The sequence below is a fragment of the Scyliorhinus torazame genome, chromosome 2 (genome assembly GCF_047496885.1).
Source record: "Scyliorhinus torazame isolate Kashiwa2021f chromosome 2, sScyTor2.1, whole genome shotgun sequence".
Classification (NCBI taxonomy): domain Eukaryota; kingdom Metazoa; phylum Chordata; class Chondrichthyes; order Carcharhiniformes; family Scyliorhinidae; genus Scyliorhinus; species Scyliorhinus torazame.
This window is the reverse complement of record NC_092708.1, coordinates 178,851,644-178,875,309: the sequence shown is the minus strand read 5'-3', so window position 1 is coordinate 178,875,309 and position 23,666 is coordinate 178,851,644. Positions and strand designations below refer to the sequence as shown.

Sequence of the window (23,666 nt, the reverse complement as noted above, 5' to 3'; positions counted from 1 at the left end):
TTGGAAACCCCTCCATCGGTTCATACTGAAGCCAACTCTGGTCAAGCACAACGCCCGAGGAACCAGGAAATGTAATGAAGGCTAAAAAGGAACAACTGATGCAAGGATTTGTGTTGTATAATACACAATAATATTGTAAGTTTTGTTACAATAGTACAGAGTTCCTATGCAAAGCATGCAATAGTTAAAAATTCTTTCCTAGCCTTGCCCGTATGAATATGCAAGGATACCTCCTCCTGCTGGGTTTATACCCAAATTCCTTATCGAGTAGACGATGGAATTCCCTTGTGGGCTATTCCTTTTAATGAAACAGAGATGCAAAATGCCTTTTACTTTATCAATGTGTCATGAGAATGTCACTTAAAGAAATGTTTGTCTGCTCATGTTACTGCAGTGATGTCAGAGTGTGGGTGGAGCTGAACTCTGGCTCTGCTTTTTAGTTTCACTTTAAGAAAAGCTTGGGTGTGTCTGTGTTTTTTTGGTTTTGTTTCAGTGTTGGAGCTGCAGCCAGCCACAGAAGGTGTAATGTTGTTCTCTCTGCCATGTAAAGACTATCTCTTGATCATTTGGTGAATTAGGCTGTTTCGCACATGGCTAAATCGCTGGCGTTGAAAGCAGACCAAGGCAGGCCAGCAGCACGGTTCGATTCCCATAACAGCCTCCCCGAACAGGCGCCAGAATGTGGCGACTAGGGGCTTTTCACAGTAACTTCATTTGAAGCCTACTTGTGACAATAAGCGATTTTCATTTCATTTCAGAATGATAGCTGCTCTCAGTAGTGAATTTAAACCTGATGTGCTTCTGTTAAAAGTTTTTTTAATGTCTTATGGATGTTAATAGGAAAGCTTAAGGATGACTTAGTGTTGTATTCTTTGGGGGTTGTATTTGAATTGATGGTTGCTAAGATGTTCACTGTCTGCTTTAAAATGGTTAACTTGAGTTCATTGACTAAACATTGTTTTTCTATAAAAAATCCGTTTTGATTTCTGCTGTACCACACCTGTAGAGTGGGCCGTGTGCTTCCCATACCACAATCTATAAAAGTTGTGGATCAGGTGAACTCCATGATACACTTTGGTGTTCTCTAAAGCCTGGCCCATAACAAATTGGAGACTCGTCTGAGATAAAAGTCTATCTAATGGATTGGCTTAGTGAACTTAAAGACAGTGAGGGGTGAGCATATTGTGGTTGATTTTCAGATGTGGTATTTCAGTTTAAGTAGGGAGTGTGTTGTGGACAATGGCTCTTTCAGAGGCTCTGAAGTTTTTGGGGGTGGAATCGGTCACACGAAGTACCTTACAGACAGAGGCGAAAAGCAGACTATTAGATTTGGCAAAAACATTGCAGTTAACATTACCTGACAAAATGCAGAAAGATGAGGGAATTGTAGTGGTGGCTAAGCATTTAAAATTGCCTGAGATACAGTCTGACTCATTGGAAATGGCAAAAATTCAGTTACAAATTAAACAAATGGAATATGAGAAAGAATTAAAGCAGCTTGAAGACGAAAGAGATAGACAGGAGAAAGAAAAAGAGAGAGACGAAAAAGAAAGAGAGAGAGAGTTTGAACTTTGGAAAATGGCCATGAATCATGACAGTCAGTTAAGATTGGCGGATTTAATGGGAAATGTATTGTTTGAGGATAGTGATGAGGATAAAGAGAAAGAGCGTCAAAGTCGATGGCTTGGTGGGGATCTATTTAAATATGTCCAAGCATTGCCAAGGTTTGCTGAGAAGGAGGTCAAAGCCTTTTTCATTTAATTTGAGAAGGTGGCCAAACAAATGAAATGGCCACAGGACATGTGGGTAATATTGTTATTCAAACAAAGTTGGTAGGCAGGGCTAGTGAAGTGTTTGCATCACTGCTGGAGGGCGTATCTGAGATGTATGAGGAGGTGAAAAAATCCATCTTTGGTGCATATGAACTAGTGCCTGAAGCCTACGGACAAAGGTTTAGAAATATAAGGAAAGAATTTGGTCAAACATACATGGAGTTTCAAAGGATCAAACAGTAATTTTGATAGGTGGATAAGGGCTTTGAAAATAGACCAAACGTATGAAACTCTCAGAGAAATTATACTTTTGGAGGAGTTTAAAAATTCAATTCCTGATGTAGTGAGAACTCATGTGGAAGACCAGAGGATTAAAACTGCGTGATTAGCAGCAGAAATGGCAGATGATTATGAATTAGTTCATAAATCAAAGCTTGGTTTCCGATATCAGTTTCAGCCTGTGAGGGATAGAAACAGGGGACATGAGAAATACTCAAATGGTAGAGGTAAACGAGATCTGATGGGAGATAATAAGGAGAGTGTACCTCAGATTAAAAAGGAAATCCAGGAGGGTGGAAAAGAAATGGAAAGTTTCAAATGTTTTCACTGTAATAAACTAGGCCATGTAAAGTCACAGTGTTGGTGGTTGAAGAAAAGCACTGGGAAGGCTGATATGGTAAATGAGGATAAGACAGTGGGGTTTGTTAAAGTGGTAAAGGAAAGCCCAAGTGAAGCAAAAGAGGTGCAAAAGATTGTACAGCTGGATCAAGAGGTGATTGATAAGAAGGTGCCAGATGTCTTTAAAGAATTTACTTGTGTGGGTAAAGTTTACTCGTGTATTAGGAGGAGCAGGCAAAGAAGTCACAATTTTAAGAGATACGGGAGCTAGTGAATCTTTAATGGTAAGAGAGAAGGAGTTATGGAGTTTGTGAAGAATATTGCCAGATAAGGTGGTAATATGTGGAATTCAGGGTGAAAGGAGTAGTGTTCCATTATATAAGGTAAGGTTGGAAAGTCCAGTGAACAGTGGTGAAGTGGTAGTAGGGGTAATAGAGAAACTATCTTGTCCAGGAATACAGTTTATCTTGGATAATGATATAGCTAGATCGCAGGTGGGTGTGATGCCTACTGTGGTTGATAAGCCAGTGGAAAATTAGACGTGTTGAAGGACGAATATCCTGGGATTTTTACGGATTGTGTAGTAACAAGGTCGCAAAATCACAGGTTAAGACAAGAGGAGAAATCAAAGAGTGAAGATGAAGTGGAAGTGCAATTATCAGAAACGATTTTGGATCAGATGGTTGAAAAAGAACAAGAATAGGTGGAGGATGAGGTGGATATTTTTAGTTCAGGAAAATTGGTGGAGTTACAATAGGAAGATGTAGAAATAGAAAATATAGTGCAGAAGGAGGCCATTCGGCCCATCGAGTCTGCACCAACCCACTTAAGCCCTCACTTCCACCCTATCCCCGTAACCCAATAACCACTCCGAAACTTTTTGGTCACTAAGGGCAATTTATCATGGCCAATCCACCTAACCTGCACGTCTTTGGACTGTGGGAGGAAACTGGAGCACCCGGAGGAAACCCACGCAGACACGGGGAGAATGTGCAGACTCTGTACAGACAGTGACCCAGCGGGGAATCGAACTTGGGACCCTGGCGCTGTGAAGCCACAGTGCTATCCACTTGTGCTACCGTGCTGCCCAATAAAATGGATGTATCAGAAAACATATACGGAAGAGGAATCTGAGTGTATACCAGAGTGTTATTATCTTAAAAGTGATGTCTTGATGAGATAATGGAGACCTTTACATATGCAGGCGGATGAAAAGTGGGCAGAAGTTCATCAAGTAGTATTGCCGGTAGGGTATAGAAAGGAGTTGTTGCGAGTTGCACATGAGGTACCAGTGGGAAGTCATTTGGGAGTAAGGAAACCTCAAGCTAAAATACAAAAACATTTTTATTGGCCTGGACGACATAAAGATGTAGTTAAATTTTGTCAATCATGTCACACATGTCAAGTGATAGAGAAACCTCAAGCAGTGATAAAATCAGTGTCCTTAATACCCATTCCAGCATTTGAGGAACCGTTTACAAGGGTCCTAATTGATTGCGTAGGACTGCTTTCTAAAACGAAAAGTGGGAATCAATACCTTCTGATGATAATCGATGTGTCTACGAGGTTTCCAGAGGCAATTCCAGTACATAATATTACAGCTAAAAAGATTGGGGAGGAGTTTCTTGAATTCTTTACTAGATATGGACTACCCACAGAAATACAATCGGGTCAAGGATCAAATTTTACCTCAAGGTTATTCAAAAAAGTTATGGATATTTTAGGAATAAAACAATTTAAATCAACTGCGTACCATCCAGAATCGCAGGGAGCGTTGGAATGGTGGCATCAGACATTAAAGACAATGTTGAGGACTTATTGTCAAGATTATCCAGAGGATTGGGATAAAGGAATTCCATTCGTACTGTTTGCAATTAGGGATGCACCTAATGAGTCAACCAAATTCAGTCCTTTTGAACTAATTTTTGGTCATGAAGTAAGAGGACCACTTAAATTGATTAAGGAAAAATTGGTGAGTGAGAAATCGGAAATTACATTATTGGATTACGTGTCAAATTTTAGGGAACGGCTAAATCGTGCAGGTGAATTGGCTAGACAACATTTGAAAGTTGCACAAAATGTGATGAAACGGGCAGCGGACAAGAAATCCAAAGTTCGTAGTTTTGCCAGTGGACATAAAGTTTTAGTGCTGTTACAAGTGTTGGTGAGCCTTTAAATGCAAGGTTTTGTGGACCTTATCAGATTGAAAGGAAATTAAGTGAGGTGAATTATGTGGTAAAAACACCAGATCGAAGGAAAACTCACCGAGGAGGTTTTAATGATTCTGACTCAAAGTGACGAACCAAATCCAGATGACTTGGAATTTGACATACCTCAAATTAAATTGGAAAACGAGGATGTTCTTAAAAATTGGGATAAATTATTGAGTTACCTTCCACCAGGGGAAAAACGGACTGACCTGAAAGAATTATTGATGTCACAAGGGCAAGTTTGTAGGGATAAATTGGGAAGTACTAAAATGGCTATACATGATGTAGATGTGGGGAATGCTGTTCCAATCAAACAACGTTCATATAGACTTAACCCTTTAAAATTGGCAGAGGTTAACAAAGAGATTGAAAGTATGCTTAAAAATGGCATAATTGAAGTGGGTTGCAGCCAATGGAGCTCACCCATAGTGATGGTACCTAAACCAGACGGTACCCAACGGTTGTGTGTGGACTATAGAAAGGTTAATGCAGTTACAAGAACAGACCCTTATCCTATCCCACGTTTGGAGGATTGCATTGAGAAAGTGGGACAATCAGCTTTTATTTCCAAATTAGATTTACTTAAAGGTTACTGGCAGGTACCTTTATCCGAAAGGGAGAAGGAGATTTCAGCTTTTGTGACTCCAGATGGTATATACCAATGCAAAGTTATGCCATTTTGCATGAAAAACGCCCCAGCCGCATTTCAACAGTTAACTAACAACGTTGATTCAGGATTACCCAATTGTGCGGTATACATTGACGATCTGGTGATTTTTAGCCAGACATGGACAGAACATTTGAAACATCTGATGGAGTTATTCAATCGACTACAGGAGGCGGGTTTGGTGGTAAACCTAGCCAAAAGTGAATTTGGAAAAGCCCAAGTCACTTTCCTTGGCCACACAATCAGACAGGGTCGAATGGTCCCACGGGACGTGAAACCAAAAGTTATTGGGGAGTTTCCAATACCCTTGACACAAAGGATACTAATGCGATTTCTTGGCATGAGTGGATTTGATCGAACATTTGTGCAAAATTGTTGTAGCGTGGTTGCTCCACTGATGGACTTGCTGAAGAAACGTTGAAACTTTCAGTGGACGGCGGAGTTTCAACAGGCATTTGACTGCCTGAAAGCTGTGATAACCAATGCTCCTGTGTTGGAGAATTACAAGGGACTCTGTGATCAGATTAAACTACAGTATCTGACTTTAAAGAGACATACCAAGGTGTAGAGAAATGGATGGATTGTGTAGAGACCTTCTTGTTCAAAGAGACTGTAAATCGAGAGGGATTCAAGTTGGAGGAAGAACAAAAAGATGGACTATATTATTGCCCTGTTTGCGTGTGTTGTCTTTGGAAACAAAAAAGTATATTTACTGTGTATTTCTTAAAGGACAGTGAAAAGATGAAAAATGAAACCATCTTGAAGTTGATGGGTTTTTTTTTTGGGGGGGGGGAGGTGCTTTGAGAATGTCACTTGAAGAAATGTTTGTCTGCTCATGTTACTGCAGTGATGTCAGAGTGTGGGTGAAGCTGAGCTCTGGCTCTGCTTTTTAGTTTCACTTTGAGAAAAGCTTGGGTGTGTCTGTGTTGTTATGGTTTTGCTTCAATGTTGGAGCTGCAGCCAGCCACAGAAGGTGTAATGTGGTTCTCTCTGCCATGTAAAGACTATCTCTTGTCATTTGGTGAATTCAGAATGATAACTACTCTCAGTAGTGAATTTAACCTGATGTGCTTCTGTTAAAAGTTTTTTTTTACATCTTATGGATGTTAAAAGGAAAGCTTAAGGATTACTTAGTGTTGTATTCTTTGGGGGATGTATTTGAATTGATGGTTGCTAAGAAGTTCATTGTATGTTTTCAAAAGGTTAACTTGAGTTCATAGAATAAACATTGTTTTGCTTTAAAAAATACTTTTCCATTTCTGCTGTACCACACTTGTAGAGTGGGCCGTGTGCTCCCCTATCACAATCTAGTAAACGTTGTGGGTCAGGTGAGCTCCATGATACACTTTGGGGATCTCTAAAACCTGGCCCATAACAAATGATACTGATCATACTGTACTTGTAGATTCTAACGGAAGAAATGTAAATAGAGAAAACATAGAACATAGAACAATACAGCGCAGTACAGGCCCTTCGGCCCTCGATGTTGCGCCGACCTGTGAAACCACTCGAAAGCCCATCTGCACTATTCACTTATCGTCCATATGTCTATCCAATGACCATTTGAATGCCCTTAGTGTTGGCGAGTCCACTACTGTTGCAGGCAGGGTATTCCACGCACTTACTACTCTCTGAGTAAAGAACCTACCTCTGACATCTGTCTTATATCTATCTCCCCTCAATTTAAAGCTATGTCCCCTCGTGCTAAACATCACCATCCGAGGAAAAAGGCTCTCACTGTCCACCCTATCCAATCCAAAAAGACAGGACTCACTTTGTTCAAGGGCTGGTATGTGCCTCAATTTAATAGAACTTGGGGATTCTCAGGAAAACGTGAGGCCACCCTCATCTTAAATTGTCTGGTATTAGTACTGGCCCAAATTCTTCAGAATTTTATTGTAATTTCCAGGGAAATGGTACATATTTGGGGAATGGGTATAATGAAACAGGACAAGAAAGTATATGTAAAAATGTCACAACAGCCCAGCCTCCCCGAAACCTAAATGGAACCTTTCAGGTCTGTGGATTGAGGGCCTATCCTTGATTGCCAGGACTTCCTTCCCACTTGGTAGGAAGTGCCTAGCACTCCATGGCCATGGAGGGAATGTTGCTTCCTTAGAAAATCATCCCGCTGTATGGATATCCGAGTGAGAAATTACCGAATTCCAATGATTTTGGATGATAGCCTTCCCAATTTATGGCACTGCCAAAGCAGCTCGCGAACTGATAAATAAGGCCTCTGCCCTGGAGAAATTTGCTGATAAAACATCTCAGGCCCTCATTGAGGGATGCCAAGCATTACAGACAGTATCTGCTGAACTTGTGGCTAAGAAGACTATTACCTTGCAAAATAGTATGGCCCTAGACTTCACATTAGCAGAGAAAGGAAAAGAATATTGCACTTGTATCCCGACTCCTCCAAAAATATTACCGATCTAGCGGCTCGTATACAAAAAGAGACCACTAAAATTAAAGGAATTAGAGCTTAGTTCCATAATTACAACCCTGGAGGTGGATGGTGGCCATTTGGAAACTGGTGGTCCTCTTTGGTGCATTATGGCATCATTCTAGCCACAGTTGTTGGATCCATAATAGCGATGCGAATCGTGTGTTTCCTCTTGCCCTCATGGGGAGTACAGAGCCCTAGACCCCGATCTCCTATTATGCTAACCATGAAAGAAGACAAATGATTATGATGAGCAAGAATGTCTAAACATGAAATGTTATCCAGAAGGATATGAACCTCCATTTCAAAATGAAAATATGTGAGTTGGTCTGACGACCAAAAAGGAGGGAACTGTGGAAGAAATTAGTTATACTATGCATGCACGGGGCAGCACGGTAGCATTGTGTATAGCACAATTGCTTCACAGCTCCAGGGTCCCAGGTTCAATTCCGGCTTGGGTCACTGTCTGTGTGGAGTCTGCACATCCTCCCCGTGTCTGCGTGGGTTTCCTCCGGGTGCTCCGGTTTCCTCCCACAGTCCAAAGATGTGCAGGTTAGGTGGATTGGCCATGATAAATTGCCCTTAGTGTCCAAAATTGCCCTTAGTGTTGGGTGGGGTTACTGGGTTATGGGGATAGGGTGGAGGTGTTGACCTTGGGTAGGGTGCTCTTTCCAAGAGCCAGTGCAGACTCGATGGGCCGAATGGCCTCCTTCTGCACTGTAAATTCTATGAATTCTATGAAATGCTGGGATACTTGACTTCTTTATTGACTATAATTGTAAAATGCTGATGCTTGCTGATCACATTGCTTGTTAATCAAATTGCTTGCTGATCACACTTTGCAACGGACACTCTTACTGGTGAATGTACTAAAGGTCATACTGTACTTCCCTTGGCAGAGACTCGGGAGCCAGCGCCTGGCTGCAGCCGAGCCTCTCTGTGGTTCTATGTAAATAAAAATTCTCTATTGCCTCGAAGTCCGACTTGAATAATTATTCAACAAGATCGAGGATTTCTCGTTAACACTGTCATTGGAGAAAAGGTATTTAATTGCCTCCAGAGGCATCCTACCTTAGAGTTTGGAGGATATCAGAGCTAGGTTATCCACCTATACGAGCGAACCTTTACAGATTATGCACCCATCGTCCCATCCTTAAACCCGATAAATCAGTCCGCCTCGATGGGGATTGTAAACTTGATCAACCGGGTCTCAAAATTGGACAGGTACTCCATGAAACGTGTAGAGGTTTTATACGCCAAACTAGTCGGTGGCTATAGGAACAGGAGTAAGCCATTCAGCCTCTTGAGCCTGCTCCTCCATTCAATGAGATAATGGTCAATCTGTGGCCCAACTCCATATACCTACCTTAGGCCCACATCCCTTAATATCTTTGCTTAACAAAAATCTGTCTATCTCAGAATTAAAATTAACAACTGATCTAGCATCAATTGCTGTTTGTGTAAAGAGTTCCAAACGTCTACCACTCTTTGTGTGTCGATATGCCTCCTACCATCTCTCCTGAATGGTCAGGCCCTATTTTTAGACTAAGCCTCTTCATTCTAGAATCTCCAACCAGTGAAAACAGTTTATCTTAATCTACCCTGTCTTTTCCTGTTAATATCTTGAAAACTTTGATCAGATCACCCCTTAATCTTCTAAATTTCAGAGAAATAAGGCCTAATTTGTATACTCTCTCCTCAAGTCCACATATCATTCTTGTAAACCTACATTGCACTCCCTCCAAGGTCAAATTATCCTTTCTAAGGTGCGGTGCACAGATCTGCTCACAGTACTCCAAGTGGGTTCTAACCAGGGTTTAGTAAAACTGCAGGATCACTTCTGCATCCTTATACTCCAGTCCTCTAGATATAAAGGCCAGCATTCCATTAGCTTTCTTGATTACTTCCTGCACTTGCTCTCGGCATTTTAAAGATCAATGCACCTGAACCCCCAGGTATACTTGGACATCCACTGAATTAATTTCATGCCATCTAGAAAATACCCTTATCTATCCTTTTGTGGATAAAAACGGATAATCTTTGTTTACATTGAAATCCATCTGCCACAGTTTTGCTCATTCACTTAGTCTATCAATATACCTTTGTAATTTTATGCTGTCATCTACACGGTCTACTCTGCCACCCAACTTTGTGTCATCAGAAAATCTGGATATATGACTTTCTATGCCATTATCCAAGTTGCTAATGAATAATGTAAACAATTGTGGCCCGAACACAGATCCCTGCGACCACTAGTCGCATCCTGCCAATTTAAGCACCTACCCATTATCCCTTATTTCTGTCACCTGCCACTCTACCAATTTCCCAGCCATGTCAGTAATTTTCCCTTAACTCTGTGGGCTTCTACCTTAGTTAACAGTCTCTTATGTGGGACTTTGGAAGTCTATATGAATAACATCCACAGACATTCCCCTGTCCACTAACTTAGTCACCTTTTCAAAAAATTCAATGTGGTTTATCAGGCATGACCTACCTGTCATGAATCCATGCCGGTTCTCCCTGATTAACTGAAAATGTTTGAGGTGTTGAGTTGCCCTATCCCTGATTATACACTCCAACAATTTCTCCACCACAGATGTTAGGCTAATTGGTCTGTAATTCCCTGGTATTCCTCTTTCACCTTACTTAAAAAGTGGAATGACATAAGCAATTTTCCAATCCAGCGAGACGACTCCTGAATCTAGGGAACTCTGAAAGATTATAGTTAGGGCATCTACAATGTGCTCCCCTACTTCCTTTAACACCCTTGGTTGGAAACCGTCAGGTCCTGGGGATTTGTCACTCTTTAGTTCCATTAATTTCTTCATAATCAATGTTTTGCTCACGTTAATTTTATTTAGTCTTTGTCCCTGATCCACTATTAATGTCCTCAGGTCTTCCAGCAAGCTATCCTCCTTTTCTACTATAAATACTGAGGCAAAGTCATTATTCAGCATGGCTGCCATGTCCCCACAGTCACTGACAATATCCCCACTTCCAGTCTTTAATGGGCCAACATTTCTCCTGACCATCCATTTTCCCTTTATGTAACTTTAAAACTTCTTATTGATTTTGATGTCCCTGCAAGTTTCCTTTCATAATCCCTTTTTGTTACTCTTATAAGCTGCTTTGTGGCCCTTTGCTGGTCTTTCTCTTTCCCATTCGATAGGATCTGTGCTGTTATTTGCATTTTTGTAAACCCTTTCTTTTAGTTTTACGCTGTCCCTTATCTTTTTTGTTGTCCATGGCAGTTTTTTTCTGCATAGTGGAGCCTTCCCTCTCAGGGGTATAAACTGGTTCTGAATTGCATTAACTGTTTCCTTAACACAGTGTTTATCAAGCTTTTTTTCCCGGGACCCACTTTTGCCAACGGGCCGACCTTCGGGACCACGCCAGCCAATCTTCGGGACCCATGCTTACCGACCTTCGGGATCCATGCCGGCCGAACTTCAGTACCCATGACGACCAACCTTTGGGACCCACACCACGTTCACTTACCCAGTCTACGCTGAGTCAAGGCAGTGTTTGAGACACTAAAGTTTTCTTGCGCCTGGCAAGGGAGGGAAAGAAATTATCCAGTTTTCCTGTTCTTAATCACTATCTGGTAGCCCCTGGTGCATTGAATATTTGTCAGCATTGAGTGAGGACAGGATCAAACATGCCTGTGATGTCCTCCTCGCTATCAAAAACGTTCATCGTCCAGGGTCACACAGGAAGAATAGTTACTCATGAGAGATACTGGAGAGCCGCACTTGTGAAGATGCAGTCATCACTGTACACTGCCTCAAGGAAACAAAGAAGCAAAGGAGTAAGACTGAGGAGAGGAGAACAAACAAGAGAGCCATATGTGGTTCTTGTTAACAAAACAGCCATAAATCTCAAGGTAGTGACAGTAAAATCTTGATCTTAAATGCAATTCAAATGGTTGATGCAAGTTTATTTAATTTCAAAGTACACTATTAGAAACAAGTTCATCAGTATTGATGAATGCTGACAGCACTAAAACTGACCCAAGGATAGCTGACAAACTAACTGTTCTGGTTGTCATTAGTCAGACAAAATGGACATTGAAAAAGGTTTTCTCAGATATTTATCATGTTCTCAGATATTCAACTGTGGGGCACCACGGTAGCATAGTGGTTAGCACAATTGCTTCACAGCTCCAGGGTCCCAGGTTCGATTCCCGGCTTGGGTCACTGTCTGTGCGGAGTCTGCACATCCTCCCCGTGTGTGCATGGGTTTCCTCCGGGTGCTCCGGTTTCCTCCCACAGTCCAAAGATGTGCAGGTTAGGTGGATTGGCCATGCTAAATTGCCCTTAGTGTCCAAAATTGCCCTTAGGGTTGGGTTGGATTGGGTGGGGTTACTGGGTTACTGGGTTTTGGGGATCGGGTGGAGGTGTGGGCTTGGGTAGGATGCTCTTTCCAAGAGCCGGTGCAGACTCGATGGGCCGAATGGCCTCCTTCTGCACTGTAAATTCTATGATATATGATCGTTATGTGCTCATGTTTCCCCAACCAGAAGGCATGCTATTTCAGTCACTTTGTGGAGCCAGTTGTCTACAATAATGTGGCTCTTGCTGCAATGTCAGCCGATTCCCTCCCACTAAATGTGCCTCTGTGGCATCACTGAGATGCACACTGCTGGCCCTTCGGCAGCAACCACACTGTAAGAAGATCGGCAAAAGATTTTCAAGCTATTTGTCTGCATGGAGTCATAGCTTCAGTTGTATTGCTGTTGTCATCACCGAGAACACACGCACGCGCACACACTCACACGCGGAATCCTGTCTAGGTTTGTGCTCACTCACCGAGGGCTCTGACATACTCTGACTCTTGGAATTGCTGAGCTTGGCGGTGAGTTCTCTGATGATCTCCTTCTAATTCATGACGGGTTCTTTCTGCTGCAGTATGGCATCCCAGAGGTGGGGTATGGTCCCCTTGCTGTCGTCAACTGGGCAACTGTACTTCATCGGGCCAAAGCACATGGGGGTCCATGTCCAGGAGGATGGAAGTGCAGATGGACCGTGTCTGGGTGATTTCTTGGGCAACAGCTTTGTCAAGGAGAGGGCGAGGAATCTGTCAAATGTTCCCATGGTTTTCAAAGTGGAGCCGCTGCCAGGAAGGGTGTGGTGGTGGTGGGCTGGGGGAGGAACTGCGAGGTTTACAAGAACGACATTTTAAAATAACCCCCATCTTAATATTACAGCTTCACTGGTGAGATCAGATGCCACAAGCGCTGCAATCAGTTTGAAAAAAATCCTGGAGCTTCTCTCTCCCCCTTCTGTCAAATAATTGCTCCCTCTAGAGGACTGAACTGATATTTTAGGCAGGATTTTCCTTGCCAGCTTCTGAATGTTGCTGTTGGGAAACACTGTTCGAGGCTGATGGACATAGAACACCATGACCCTTAGCTCTGCGACCCTTCTGACACCCGCCCGCGACCCGATCTGCTCTTTGAAAATCTCTGCCTTAAAACATCCTCCACTGTTCTTCAGTTGTTTTACCCATTAGCATATTTTCCCAGTTTACTGAAGGCAGTCTCCGTCTCATCTCATTAAAGGCGGCCTTACCTAAATCTAAAATTCTAGTAGCTGATTTGTGCTTTCCACTTTCAAACATTACATTGAACTCGATCATGTTATGATCACTATTTGATAAATGTTCACGTACAATTAGGTTACTAATTAAATCTGACTCATTACTCATTACTAAATCCAATATTTCTTTTCCTCTTGTTGCATCCAGGATATATTGCTGTAGGAAATTATTCCTGGCATTCTCCAGAAATTCACTCCCTTTTTGACAGGTGCTTGTCTGCCTCTCCCAATCCATGTTAAAGATAAAATCCCCCATTGATACTACTTTGCCTTTGCGTCACACTTGCCAATTTCTGCTTTTCTACAATCTAGTGGGATGGAAATTTTCGGAGATGGGAGGAGAAAGGAATTAGGACGGTAAAAGATTTGTTTCTTGGGGGTCGGTTTGCAGGATGAAAGGAGCTGGGAGCGAAGTATGGGCTGGAACAGGGGGAAATATTTAGATACATGCAGGTTCGAGACTTCGCCAGAAAGGAGATACAGAGCTTCCTGGTAGAGCCGGCCGCCACATCTCCACATTGCTGGAGGAGGTGCTGATGACAGGGGGGCTGGCGAAGGGGGTGAGTTTACGGGGCTATTTTGGAAGAGGAGAAGACACAGCTGGATGGGATCAAGGCAAAGTGGGAGGAAGAGTTGCGAGAGGATATAGGGGAGGGCTTCTGGTGTGAGGTGCTCCGGAGGGTCAACACCTCAACCTCGTGCCGAGGTTGGGGCTGATACAGCTGAAGGTGGTATATAGAGCGCACCTCACAAGGGCGAGGATAAGGGTAGAAGATGTGTGTGAACGTTGTGGGGGGGACCTCGCAAACCACATTCATATGTTTTGGTCCTGTCCAAAGCTGGAGGATTACTGGAAAGAGGTGTTTAGGGTAATCTCTAAAGTGGTGCACGTGAAACTGGACCCAGGCCCTCGGGAGGCCATATTTGGGGTGTCAGACCAGCTGGGGTTGGAAACGGACGCGGAGACGGATGTTGTAGCCTTCGCCTCATTGATCGCCCGAAGATGGATCTTGTTGGGATGAAGATCAACCTCTCCACCCTGTGCCCTGGTGTGGTGGGGGGACCTGCTGGAATTCTTGACTCTTGAGAAGGTCAAATTTGAACTGAGGGGAAGGATGGAGGGGTTCTCCAATTCATGGGCGTTATTCATCATGCAGTTTCGAGAATTGGATTACATCTAAGATTGGGGGGGCGGGGTTGAGAAGGTTGGGGGAGGGGGACTGTATGTGTTCATGGTGGCTATTTGTGATTCCTGATTCCTTTTTGTTATTTGTTTATGTTAACATGCGGGCTGCTGTTTGGGGGTTTGGTAGGAGGATGGGATTGTTGTTATTGATGTTGGGATTGAAATTGCATTCGTTACTGATTATTGTTTATTGTTGGTAGGTGTAAATTTGGGAGAAAATATGAAAAAGGAAGAGAATAAAAACTGTGCCTGTATCCCAAGGTGAAGGTCCAGGACAAAGTTCTCAGGAAGCACCTGGGCCACATCAGAAGTAGTGAGCCTGCCCCTGGTATTGTTTTGCCTCCAACCCCAGTGGTGGCCCCCGCTAGCGCAGGGCTACCACCTGAAGAGGGCCCTATGCCCATCTCTCCCAATTGTGAGGACTCGGGGTTCAGATATGGAGGCCAAGGAATTGGAAGTTCCCTGATAGCCAGTACCGAAGGAGAAGCGACCTCGGTGACCCGTGGGCGCTCCCGGCAGAAACAAAGATCGCCGATCTGCTTCAAACCTCCCGATCTGCCTCCACCTGCAAGAGACTCAATGTTGAATGTGAAGAGGCGGAGGAAACCACTTTGTTGTGGAAACAACGAGAGTGAAACGGATTTGACTGTGGTGGGATGTTGTGACGACCACAAGTGCCACGGGGGATCGTCGATTGATCTACCCATGGGGTTCCTGAGTTTCCCTATTGAGTGGGCAGAGGCTCACCCATTAGGAATTATTCGGCGGGAGTTTAAAACCTGCAGCCGAGACCTCGGACTGCACACCTGAAGGTCCCCGGGCTGGGACACAAAAATTGTACGCCACAGCTGCAGCTATTTTCGTTGTCAAAATAAACTGGAGTTTGCATGGAGCCTGGCCTTGCAGTTATTATAGCCACCATCCTTTATATTCCAGTCTTTTGGGATCTGAGCCCATGTCCCCTGAGGATGAACCTCTGGGTTACCAACCCAATGACATTGCCGCCACACCACCATCTCTCCCAGGTTACTAACACCCAAATAAAGTGTGTTCAGATTTGGTTTAAGCATTTTGTGATTTTTACCTTTACACTTTACCCCAACACATGCGGCACTGAGGATTAAAATTACCCCCATAGTCTTGCATTGCTATCTTCATGTGCAGTTGAAAGAAATATACAGAACTCTGTGACTCACATTGCTTGAAAAATCCATCAAACATTGGATTGAAATGAGTAATAAAAATCATGGGGAACAGTTTTACAATCTATGAAGCTATTAATTTAAAAAATTAGTAATAAAGAAAATGGAACTTTTCAATCTGTTTATTTATTTTCCAAGCTTACCTGCAATGTTATTTCTTTCTTCTTTCCAGCCATGTGAACCTCTACTGATTAGAAAATAAATTGGCAATCAAATTAGTAAGATTCAATCTAACTTAATTGTCTCTTTATACTTGTCTTCAACCATAGCAGTATCATATCTGGCTCACATTACGATCACTGACAATACCCTAACAGTTTCTAGGATACTGGATAAAACCCCCAATATTTAATTTAATTTGTGAGACTAAGGAAAGGATACTTCGCTCTAGGAGTGGTTCCATGCACAAATAGGGATATGGTATATTAAAACAAACTTTATTATTGACACAGTATTAAACTAGCTTTAGAATCATAGGAGAAATAGCTTATAGTCATTAGTTAAACAATAAAATGAAACATTTTGGGCGGGATTCTCCATGGAAATCCACAGGCGTGAGTGCGATGCCGGCGAAATGGATGATCCCGCTGACAGAGAACCAGCCTTTTAACTCCTAACTGCTATATTTTTATCTCCAATCAAACAAAACCCATCTCAGGTCAAAAATCCACTTTAAATACAGTTAGCAAACACAGGAATATTTGCTGTATAGAAATGACTTGGAGAAACTGCTTTGAGGGAGAGAGAGGTCCTTCAGGAAACAGCTTGCAGATTCTTGCCTGTGTCAAACTACTGTTTAACTTACCAGCATTTGGCAAAAAGCTCCTGTTCTTTTCACAGCAACATCAAAACTGAAACTCCAAAACTTGACTGCTTCAGCCCCTGGCTCCTCCCATTAATTGCTTAATTTCTCTCCCACTAATTGGATTATGACCATTTTACTAAGGCTAACCACAACTGCTCAATTATCTAAACCCCAGGGAACCTTTTTTCTATAAACAAAATTCCATTAGCCCTATTTAGGTAAGCGCTGTACATGGTTGGAATGATTGACAATCTTATTTTTACAAAGCTTTAATTACCCCTTCTGTGGTCACAGTGTCTGAATGTCTTTTAAACCAGGATTTTTAAAATCCGTACTGCAGTAGAGACATACACACACTAACCCAGGCTTTTAACCATTACTGCACCAGAAACATATAATACAATATATATCTGAAATTCCTAATGATTAATCACACTAATGATTCTGATGAAAGGTAAATGAGCTGACATGTTAACTCCGTTTCCTTCCACAGAGGGAATTAATTTATACCTCTTAATTGATTCCTGCCCCACTGATAACGGAGCCAAGATGCTAAACTCTAGCATTAGCCATGTATTCCGGTATAACCGAAATCTCCAATTTACTTTGTGCAACTAGGAAAGATTCTGGTGTTTTCAGATGAGCTACCCTAAAATTCAATACTGGAAGGATGAGTTGGCACAATGAACTAGACTACTAGTGTCATCTTGTCTCTGGTACCCAGGATTGACTCCAGTTCACGGAGTTGCGATGAAAACCTCTACTATATCTGCTTCTGACGGTCAATTGCAGATTCTTCACCCAAAATTAATTTTGCTCAATGAGATCACTAAGCAATCTGTTGATTCCCTTTCTGATTATTAACTTTGTTGAAAATGGGATTTCCGAAAACCTACCCTTAAGGATGCTGATTGAAACAATTTTGGTTGGATTAAGCAAGTTGTTTATGAGCTGGAATCCATAACATTTCACACTGCTGGCCATGATTTGGCTACCTAAGATATTAAGGATGACTGGTGTTCAGAATGGCAGCAACACTGCTGCTTGCTGAGTTTGGGTTAACATATTGTGGTGACAGTGAGAGAGGCATTCAGCCTGCATTCCACCAACCTGATCTGAGATTATTTGATGCAACACTGTAGAAGAAGGTTTAGTGCACATCCCACCCTTGCTCTAACTATTCTGGGAGTTTGATGTAACAGTATAAAAGGTGCTGTACTCCGCACCTCACCTGCTCCACACTCGACCTCTGAATACTTATTTTCGCCTGGTGAAAAACCTGATATTTGTTCATTTATTTTCAAGATAAAGCACTGATCCATTTGCTCTTATTTAAAATAAATATGCCCCAAATCTTCATGTTCCCTTCCATGCCATCAATCTCAGCCAAATATTAGGACGTCAAATATTTGACTGTACTTGTTTGTACAAGAGGTGTCTCAAAGCAGCCATTTTACACTTCTCTGTGTTTGCACAATGGTATAATGCAACATTCCAAAAATGCCAGACTGGTAAATTTTCAGATTACTCAAATGAATAAATAGCTTGCCCGCGTTCTCCATATATTACAAAATGCTTAGTAGGAGAATGTACATGTTGGTATTGTCACACAGAGATATCCATTTCATTGCATCCCAGTGCTGGTCACACTGAAGTGGAACAATGATCTTCCTACGCCACGCTGTAGTCACTAAAAATACTATATATATTCTAGTCATAGTTTAAGTTCAGAGTGTACATTACAACAACCGTAGGACTTTCAGTGACTCATGTTGTTATCGTATTAATTTACATACCAGGCTGTATTCGACAGCTTTCATAATATCCAAGTTCCTGTCGATTGTGCCCGTCACTCATTCATATGACGTAATTGAGATGTCATTTTGATCACGGAGACCTGACTCCAGGGTGACCAAGGTTGGGAACTTAACATCCAGGGATATTCAATATTCAGGAAAGATAGAAGGAAAGGAAAGGGAGGTGGGGTAGCGTTGCTGGTTAAAGAGGAGATTAATGCAATGGTAAGGAAGGGAATTAGCCTGGACCATGTGGAATTTGAATGGGTGGAGCTCTGGAACACCAAAGGGCAAAAAACGTTAGTGGCAGTTGTGTACAGACCAAAAAACAGTGGTTGTGAGGTTGGGGACGGCATCAAACAGGAAATTAGAGGTGTGTTCAGTAAGGGTACAGCATCTAATATTACAAATGCCTTAATAAAATTTTTTTTTTTTAAAGTAAGTGTACAGCAGTTATTATGGGTGACTTCAATCTACATATTGATTGTGTTCATCAAACTAGTAGAAATGCGATGGAGGAGGATTTCCTGGAATGTATAAGGGATGGTTTTCTTGACAAATATGTTGAGGAACCAACTAGAGAGCAGGCCATCCGAGACTGGGTATTGTGTAATGAGAGAGGATTAATTAGTAACATTCTGGTGCGAGATCCTTCAGGAAAGAGTGACCATAATATGGTAGACTTCTTCATTAAGATGGAGAGTGACACAGTTAAGCTAACTTTGATGGAACAAAGAACAAAGAAAAGTACAGCACAGGAACAGGCCCTTCGGCCCTTCTAGCCTGCGCCAACCATGCTGCCCGTCAAAACTAAAATCTTCTGCACTTCCGGGGTCCGTATTCCTCTATTCCCATCCTATTCATGTATTTGTCACTATCGTCCCTGCTTCCATCATCTCTTCCAGCAGCGAGTTCCAGGCACCCACTACCCTCTGTGGAAAAAACTTGCCACATACATCGTCTCTAAACCTTGCCCCTCGCACCTTAAACCTGTGCCCCCTAGTAATTTACCCCTCTATCCGGGAAAAAGACTCTGACTATCCACTCTGTCTATGCCCCTCCTAATTTTGTAGACCTCTATCAGGTCGCCCCTCAACCTCCGTTGTTCCAGTGAGAACAAACCGCATTTATTCAACCTCTCCTCATAGCTAATGCCCCCCATACCAGGCAACATCCTGGTAAATCTCTTCTACATCCTCTCTAAAGTCTCCACATCCTTCTGGTAGTGTGGCAACCAGAATTGAACACTATACTCCAAGTGTGGCCTAACTAAGGTTCTATACAGCTGCAACATGACTTACCAATTTTTATACTCAATGCCCCAGCCAATGAAGGCAAGCATGCCTTCTCGACTACCTTCTCCACCTGTGTTGCCCCTTTCAGTGACCTGGGGACCTGTACACCTTGATCTCTCTGACTGTCAATACTCTTGAGGTTTCTACCATTCACTGTTTATTCCCTACCTGTATTGGACATTCCAAAATGCATTACCTCACATTTGACGGATTAAGATGTCTGGTATGAGATGTGCATTGACTAGGATAAGCTGCCAAAGGATACTTAAGGGGTTGACGGTGGATAGTCAATGACAGACATTTAAAAAACACATGAATGGACTTCCACAATTGTACATCCCTGTCTGGCACACGAGTAAGATGGGGAAGGTGACTCAAACATGGCTGACAAGGGAAATCAGGAATAGTCTTAAAGTCAAAGATGAGGATAATAAATTGGCCAGGAAAAGCAGCAAGTCTGAGGACTGGGAGAAATCTCAAATTCAGCAGAGGAGGACAAAGGGTTTAATTCAGAAGGGGAAAATAGAATACAAGAGTAAGCTTGCAGAAAACATAAAAACTGACTGCAAAAGCTTCTATAGATATGTGAAGAGAAAAAGACTGGTGAAGACAAATGTGAAAATAAAAATGAAAATCGCTTATTGTCACAAGTAGGCTTCAATGAAGTTACTGTGAAAAGCCCCCAGTCACCACATTCCGGCGCCTGTTCGGGGAGGCTGGTACAGGAATTGAACAGTACTGCTGGCCTGCCTTGGTCTGCTTTAAAAGCAAGCTATTTAGCCCAGTGTGCTAAACCATTCCCTCTGGTCCCTTACAGTTAGAATCAGGTGAATTCACAATGGGCAACAAATAGATGGCAGGCCAGTTGAACAATTACTTTGAATCTGTCTTCACCAAGGAAGACATAAATAACCTCTGGAAATACTAGGGGACAGAGGGTCTAAAATGAAGGAAATCCTCATTAGTCAGGAAATTGTATCAGGGAAATTGATATGATTAAAACCCAATAAGTCCCCAGGGTCTGATGCTCTGCATTCCAGTGTACTTAAGGAAGTGACCCTCGAAATAGTGGGCGAATTGATGATAATTTTCCAGCATTCAATAGACTCTGGATGAGTTCCAATGCATTGGTGGGTATCTAATGTAACCCCACTTTTTAAAAAAAGGAGGGAGAGAGAAAACGGAGATTTATAGACCGGTTAGCCTGACATAATCGGTGGGGAAAATGCTGGAGTCAATTATTAAGGATGAAATAACTGAGCATTTGGAAAGCGGGGACAGGATCGGTCCAAGTCAGCATGGATTCCCTCAAAGGAAATCATGCTTGACAAATCTTCTGGAATTTTTTGAGGATGTGACCAGTAGAGTGGACGAAGGTGAACCAGTGGATGTTGTGTATCTGGACTATCAAAAGGCTTTTGACAAGGTCCCACACAAGAGATTAGAGACCAAAATTAAAGCTCATGGTATTGGGGATAATGTATTGACGTGGATAGAGAACTGGTTGGCAGACAGAAAGCAGAGGGTGGGAATAAATGGGTCTATTTCAGCGTGGCAGGCAGTGACAAGTGGGGTACTGCAGGGTTCAGTGCTGGGACTCCAGCTGTTCAAATATACATTCATGATTTGGACGAAGGAATTGCAAGCAATATCTCCAAATTTGCAGACGACACTAAGCTGGGTGGCAGTATGTGCTGTGAGGAGGATGCAAAAAGGCTGCAGGGTAACTTGGACAGGCTGGCTGAGTGGGCAAATATATGGCAAATGCAATATAATGAGGGTAAATGTGAGGTTATCCACTTTGGTGGCAAAAGCAGGAAGGCAGATTATTATCTGAATAGTGGCAGTTTTGGAAAAGGGGAAGTGCAACAAGACCTGGGTGTCACGGTGGAACAGTAGCTGAAGGTTGGCATGCAGGTACAGCAGGCGGTGAGGAAGGCTAATGGCATGCTGGCCTTTATCGTGAGAGGATTTGAGTATATGAGGAGAGATGTTTTGCTGTAGTTATTGAAGACCAGCACGGTAGCATTGTGGATAGCACAATTGCTTCATAGCTCCAGGGTCCCAGGTTCGATTCCGGCTTGGGTCACTGTCTGTGCGGAGTCTGCACATCCTCCCCGTGTGTGCGTGGGTTTCCTCCGGGTGCTCCGGTTTCCTCCCACAGTCCAAAGATGTGCAGGTTAGGTGGATTGGCCATGATACATTGCCCTTAATGTCCAAAATTGCCCTTAGTGTTGGGTGGGGTTGCTGGGTTATGGGGAAAGGGTGGAGGTGTGGACCTTGGGTAGGGTGCTCTTTCCAAGAGCCGGTGCAGACTCGATGGGCCAAATGGCCTCCTTCTGCACTGTAAATTCTATGATCTATGATCTGTGACCATACATGGTTCCAACTCCATCTACAAGTTTGCTGACGATACGACCATAGTTGGCCGGATCTCGAATAACGATGAGTCCGAATACAGGAGGGAGATAGAGAACCTAGTGGAGTGGTGTAGCGACAACAATCTCTCCCTCAATGCCAGCAAAACTAAAGAGCTGGTAATTGACTTCAGGAAGCAAAGTGCTGTACACACCCTTGTCAGCATCAACGGGGCCGAGGTGGAGATGGTTAGCAGTTTCAAATTCCTAGGGGTGTACATCTCCAAAAATCTGTCCTGGTCCACCCACGTCGAGTCTACCACCAAGAAAGCACAACAGCGCCTATACTTCCTCAGGAAACTAAGGAAATTTGGCATGTCCACATTGACTCTTACCAACTTTTACAGATGCACCATAGAAAGCATCCTAACAGGCTGCATCACAGCCTGGTATGGCAACTGCTCGGCCCAGGACCGCAAGAAACTTCAGAGAGTCGTGAACACCACCCAGTCCATCACACGAACCTGCCTCCCATCCATTGACTCCATCTACACCTCCCGCTGCCTGGGGAAAGCGGGCAGTATAATCAAAGATCCCTCCCACCTGGCTTACTCACTCTTCCAACTTCTTCCATCGGGCAGGAGATACAGAAGTCTGAGAACACGCACGAACAGACTCAAAAACAGCTTCTTCCCCACTGTCACCAGACTCCTAAATGACCCTCTTATGGACTGATTTCATTAACACTACACCCTGTATGCTTCATGTTGCCCTATTATGTATTTTCTTTTATTCCCTTTTCTTCTAATGTACTTAATGATCTGTTGAGCTGCTCGCAGAAAAATACTTTTCACTGTACCTCGGTACACGTGACAATAAACAAATCCAATCCAATCCAAGAAGCATATTCTTGCTATTGAGGGTGTCCAGTGAAGGTTCACCAGACTAATTCCCGGGATCGCAGGACAGAGATATGAAGAAAGACTGGATTGCCTAGGCTTGTACTCACTGGAGTTTAGAAGAATGAGAGGGGATCTCATAGAAACATATAAAATCCTGATGGGACTGGACAGGCTAGATGCGGGAAGAATGTTTCCGATGTTGGGGACGTCCAGAACTAGGGGTCACAGCCTAAGAATAAGGAGTAAGCCATTCAGGACTGAGATGAGGAACAACTTCTTCTCTCAGAGAGTTGTGAAGTTGTGGAATTCTTTACCACAGAAAGCTGTTGGGGCCAGTTTGTTGGATATATTCAAGAGGGAGCTGGACGTTCCATTACGGCTAAAGGAATCAAGGTATGGAGAGAAAGCGGGAGTGGATGTGCATGATCGGCCATGATCATATTGAATGGTGGTGCAGGCTCAAAGGGCCGAATGATTTACTCCTGCACCTATTTTTCTATGTTTCTATATATTTACTTTCTAAATTCCAGACACATCCACATCGAATGGATTGTACACATGGAGAGAATGTGTCTTGGTTCCGAATATGAACAGTTGACAATTGAAAGCATTTTGGTAAGTATTTCTGTGAAACTGTTGTGACATTCGGAAGATTTTAGGAAATTGGATTATAAATGTAGTGGATAATTTAAGGGTTAAAAGCCTGGGGTTAGTGAGTGTTGAATGGGGAAGTCCTTAGAGAGTTAATGATTTGCAGCCTTAAGTGATACTTTTTTTTATCTTGAAGAGATGACGTCAGTGTTGGGTGGGGGT

The 23,666-nt window shown here is 42.9% G+C and overlaps 1 protein-coding gene across 6 annotated transcripts in view; it reads right to left on the bottom strand.

Annotated features, from left to right (window-relative positions):
• nme9 (NME/NM23 family member 9) overlaps positions 1-23,666 on the bottom strand; it is a 126,332-nt gene that overhangs the window by 93,611 nt on the left and 9,055 nt on the right. For 2 of the 6 annotated variants that reach the window (XM_072480736.1, XM_072480781.1), the window contains exons 2-3: positions 18,300-18,574; positions 15,842-15,885 (exon numbers count right to left, since the gene is read on the bottom strand). In XM_072480736.1, coding sequence (XP_072336837.1) covers positions 15,842-15,885; positions 18,300-18,360 — 105 coding nt within the window. In that variant the 5' untranslated portion in view covers positions 18,361-18,574. Of the gene's footprint in view, positions 1-12,521; positions 12,838-15,841; positions 15,886-18,299; positions 18,575-23,666 lie in introns of those variants that run through there. The other 4 variants (XM_072480745.1, XM_072480754.1, XM_072480764.1 and 1 more) reach the window with 4 other exon arrangements.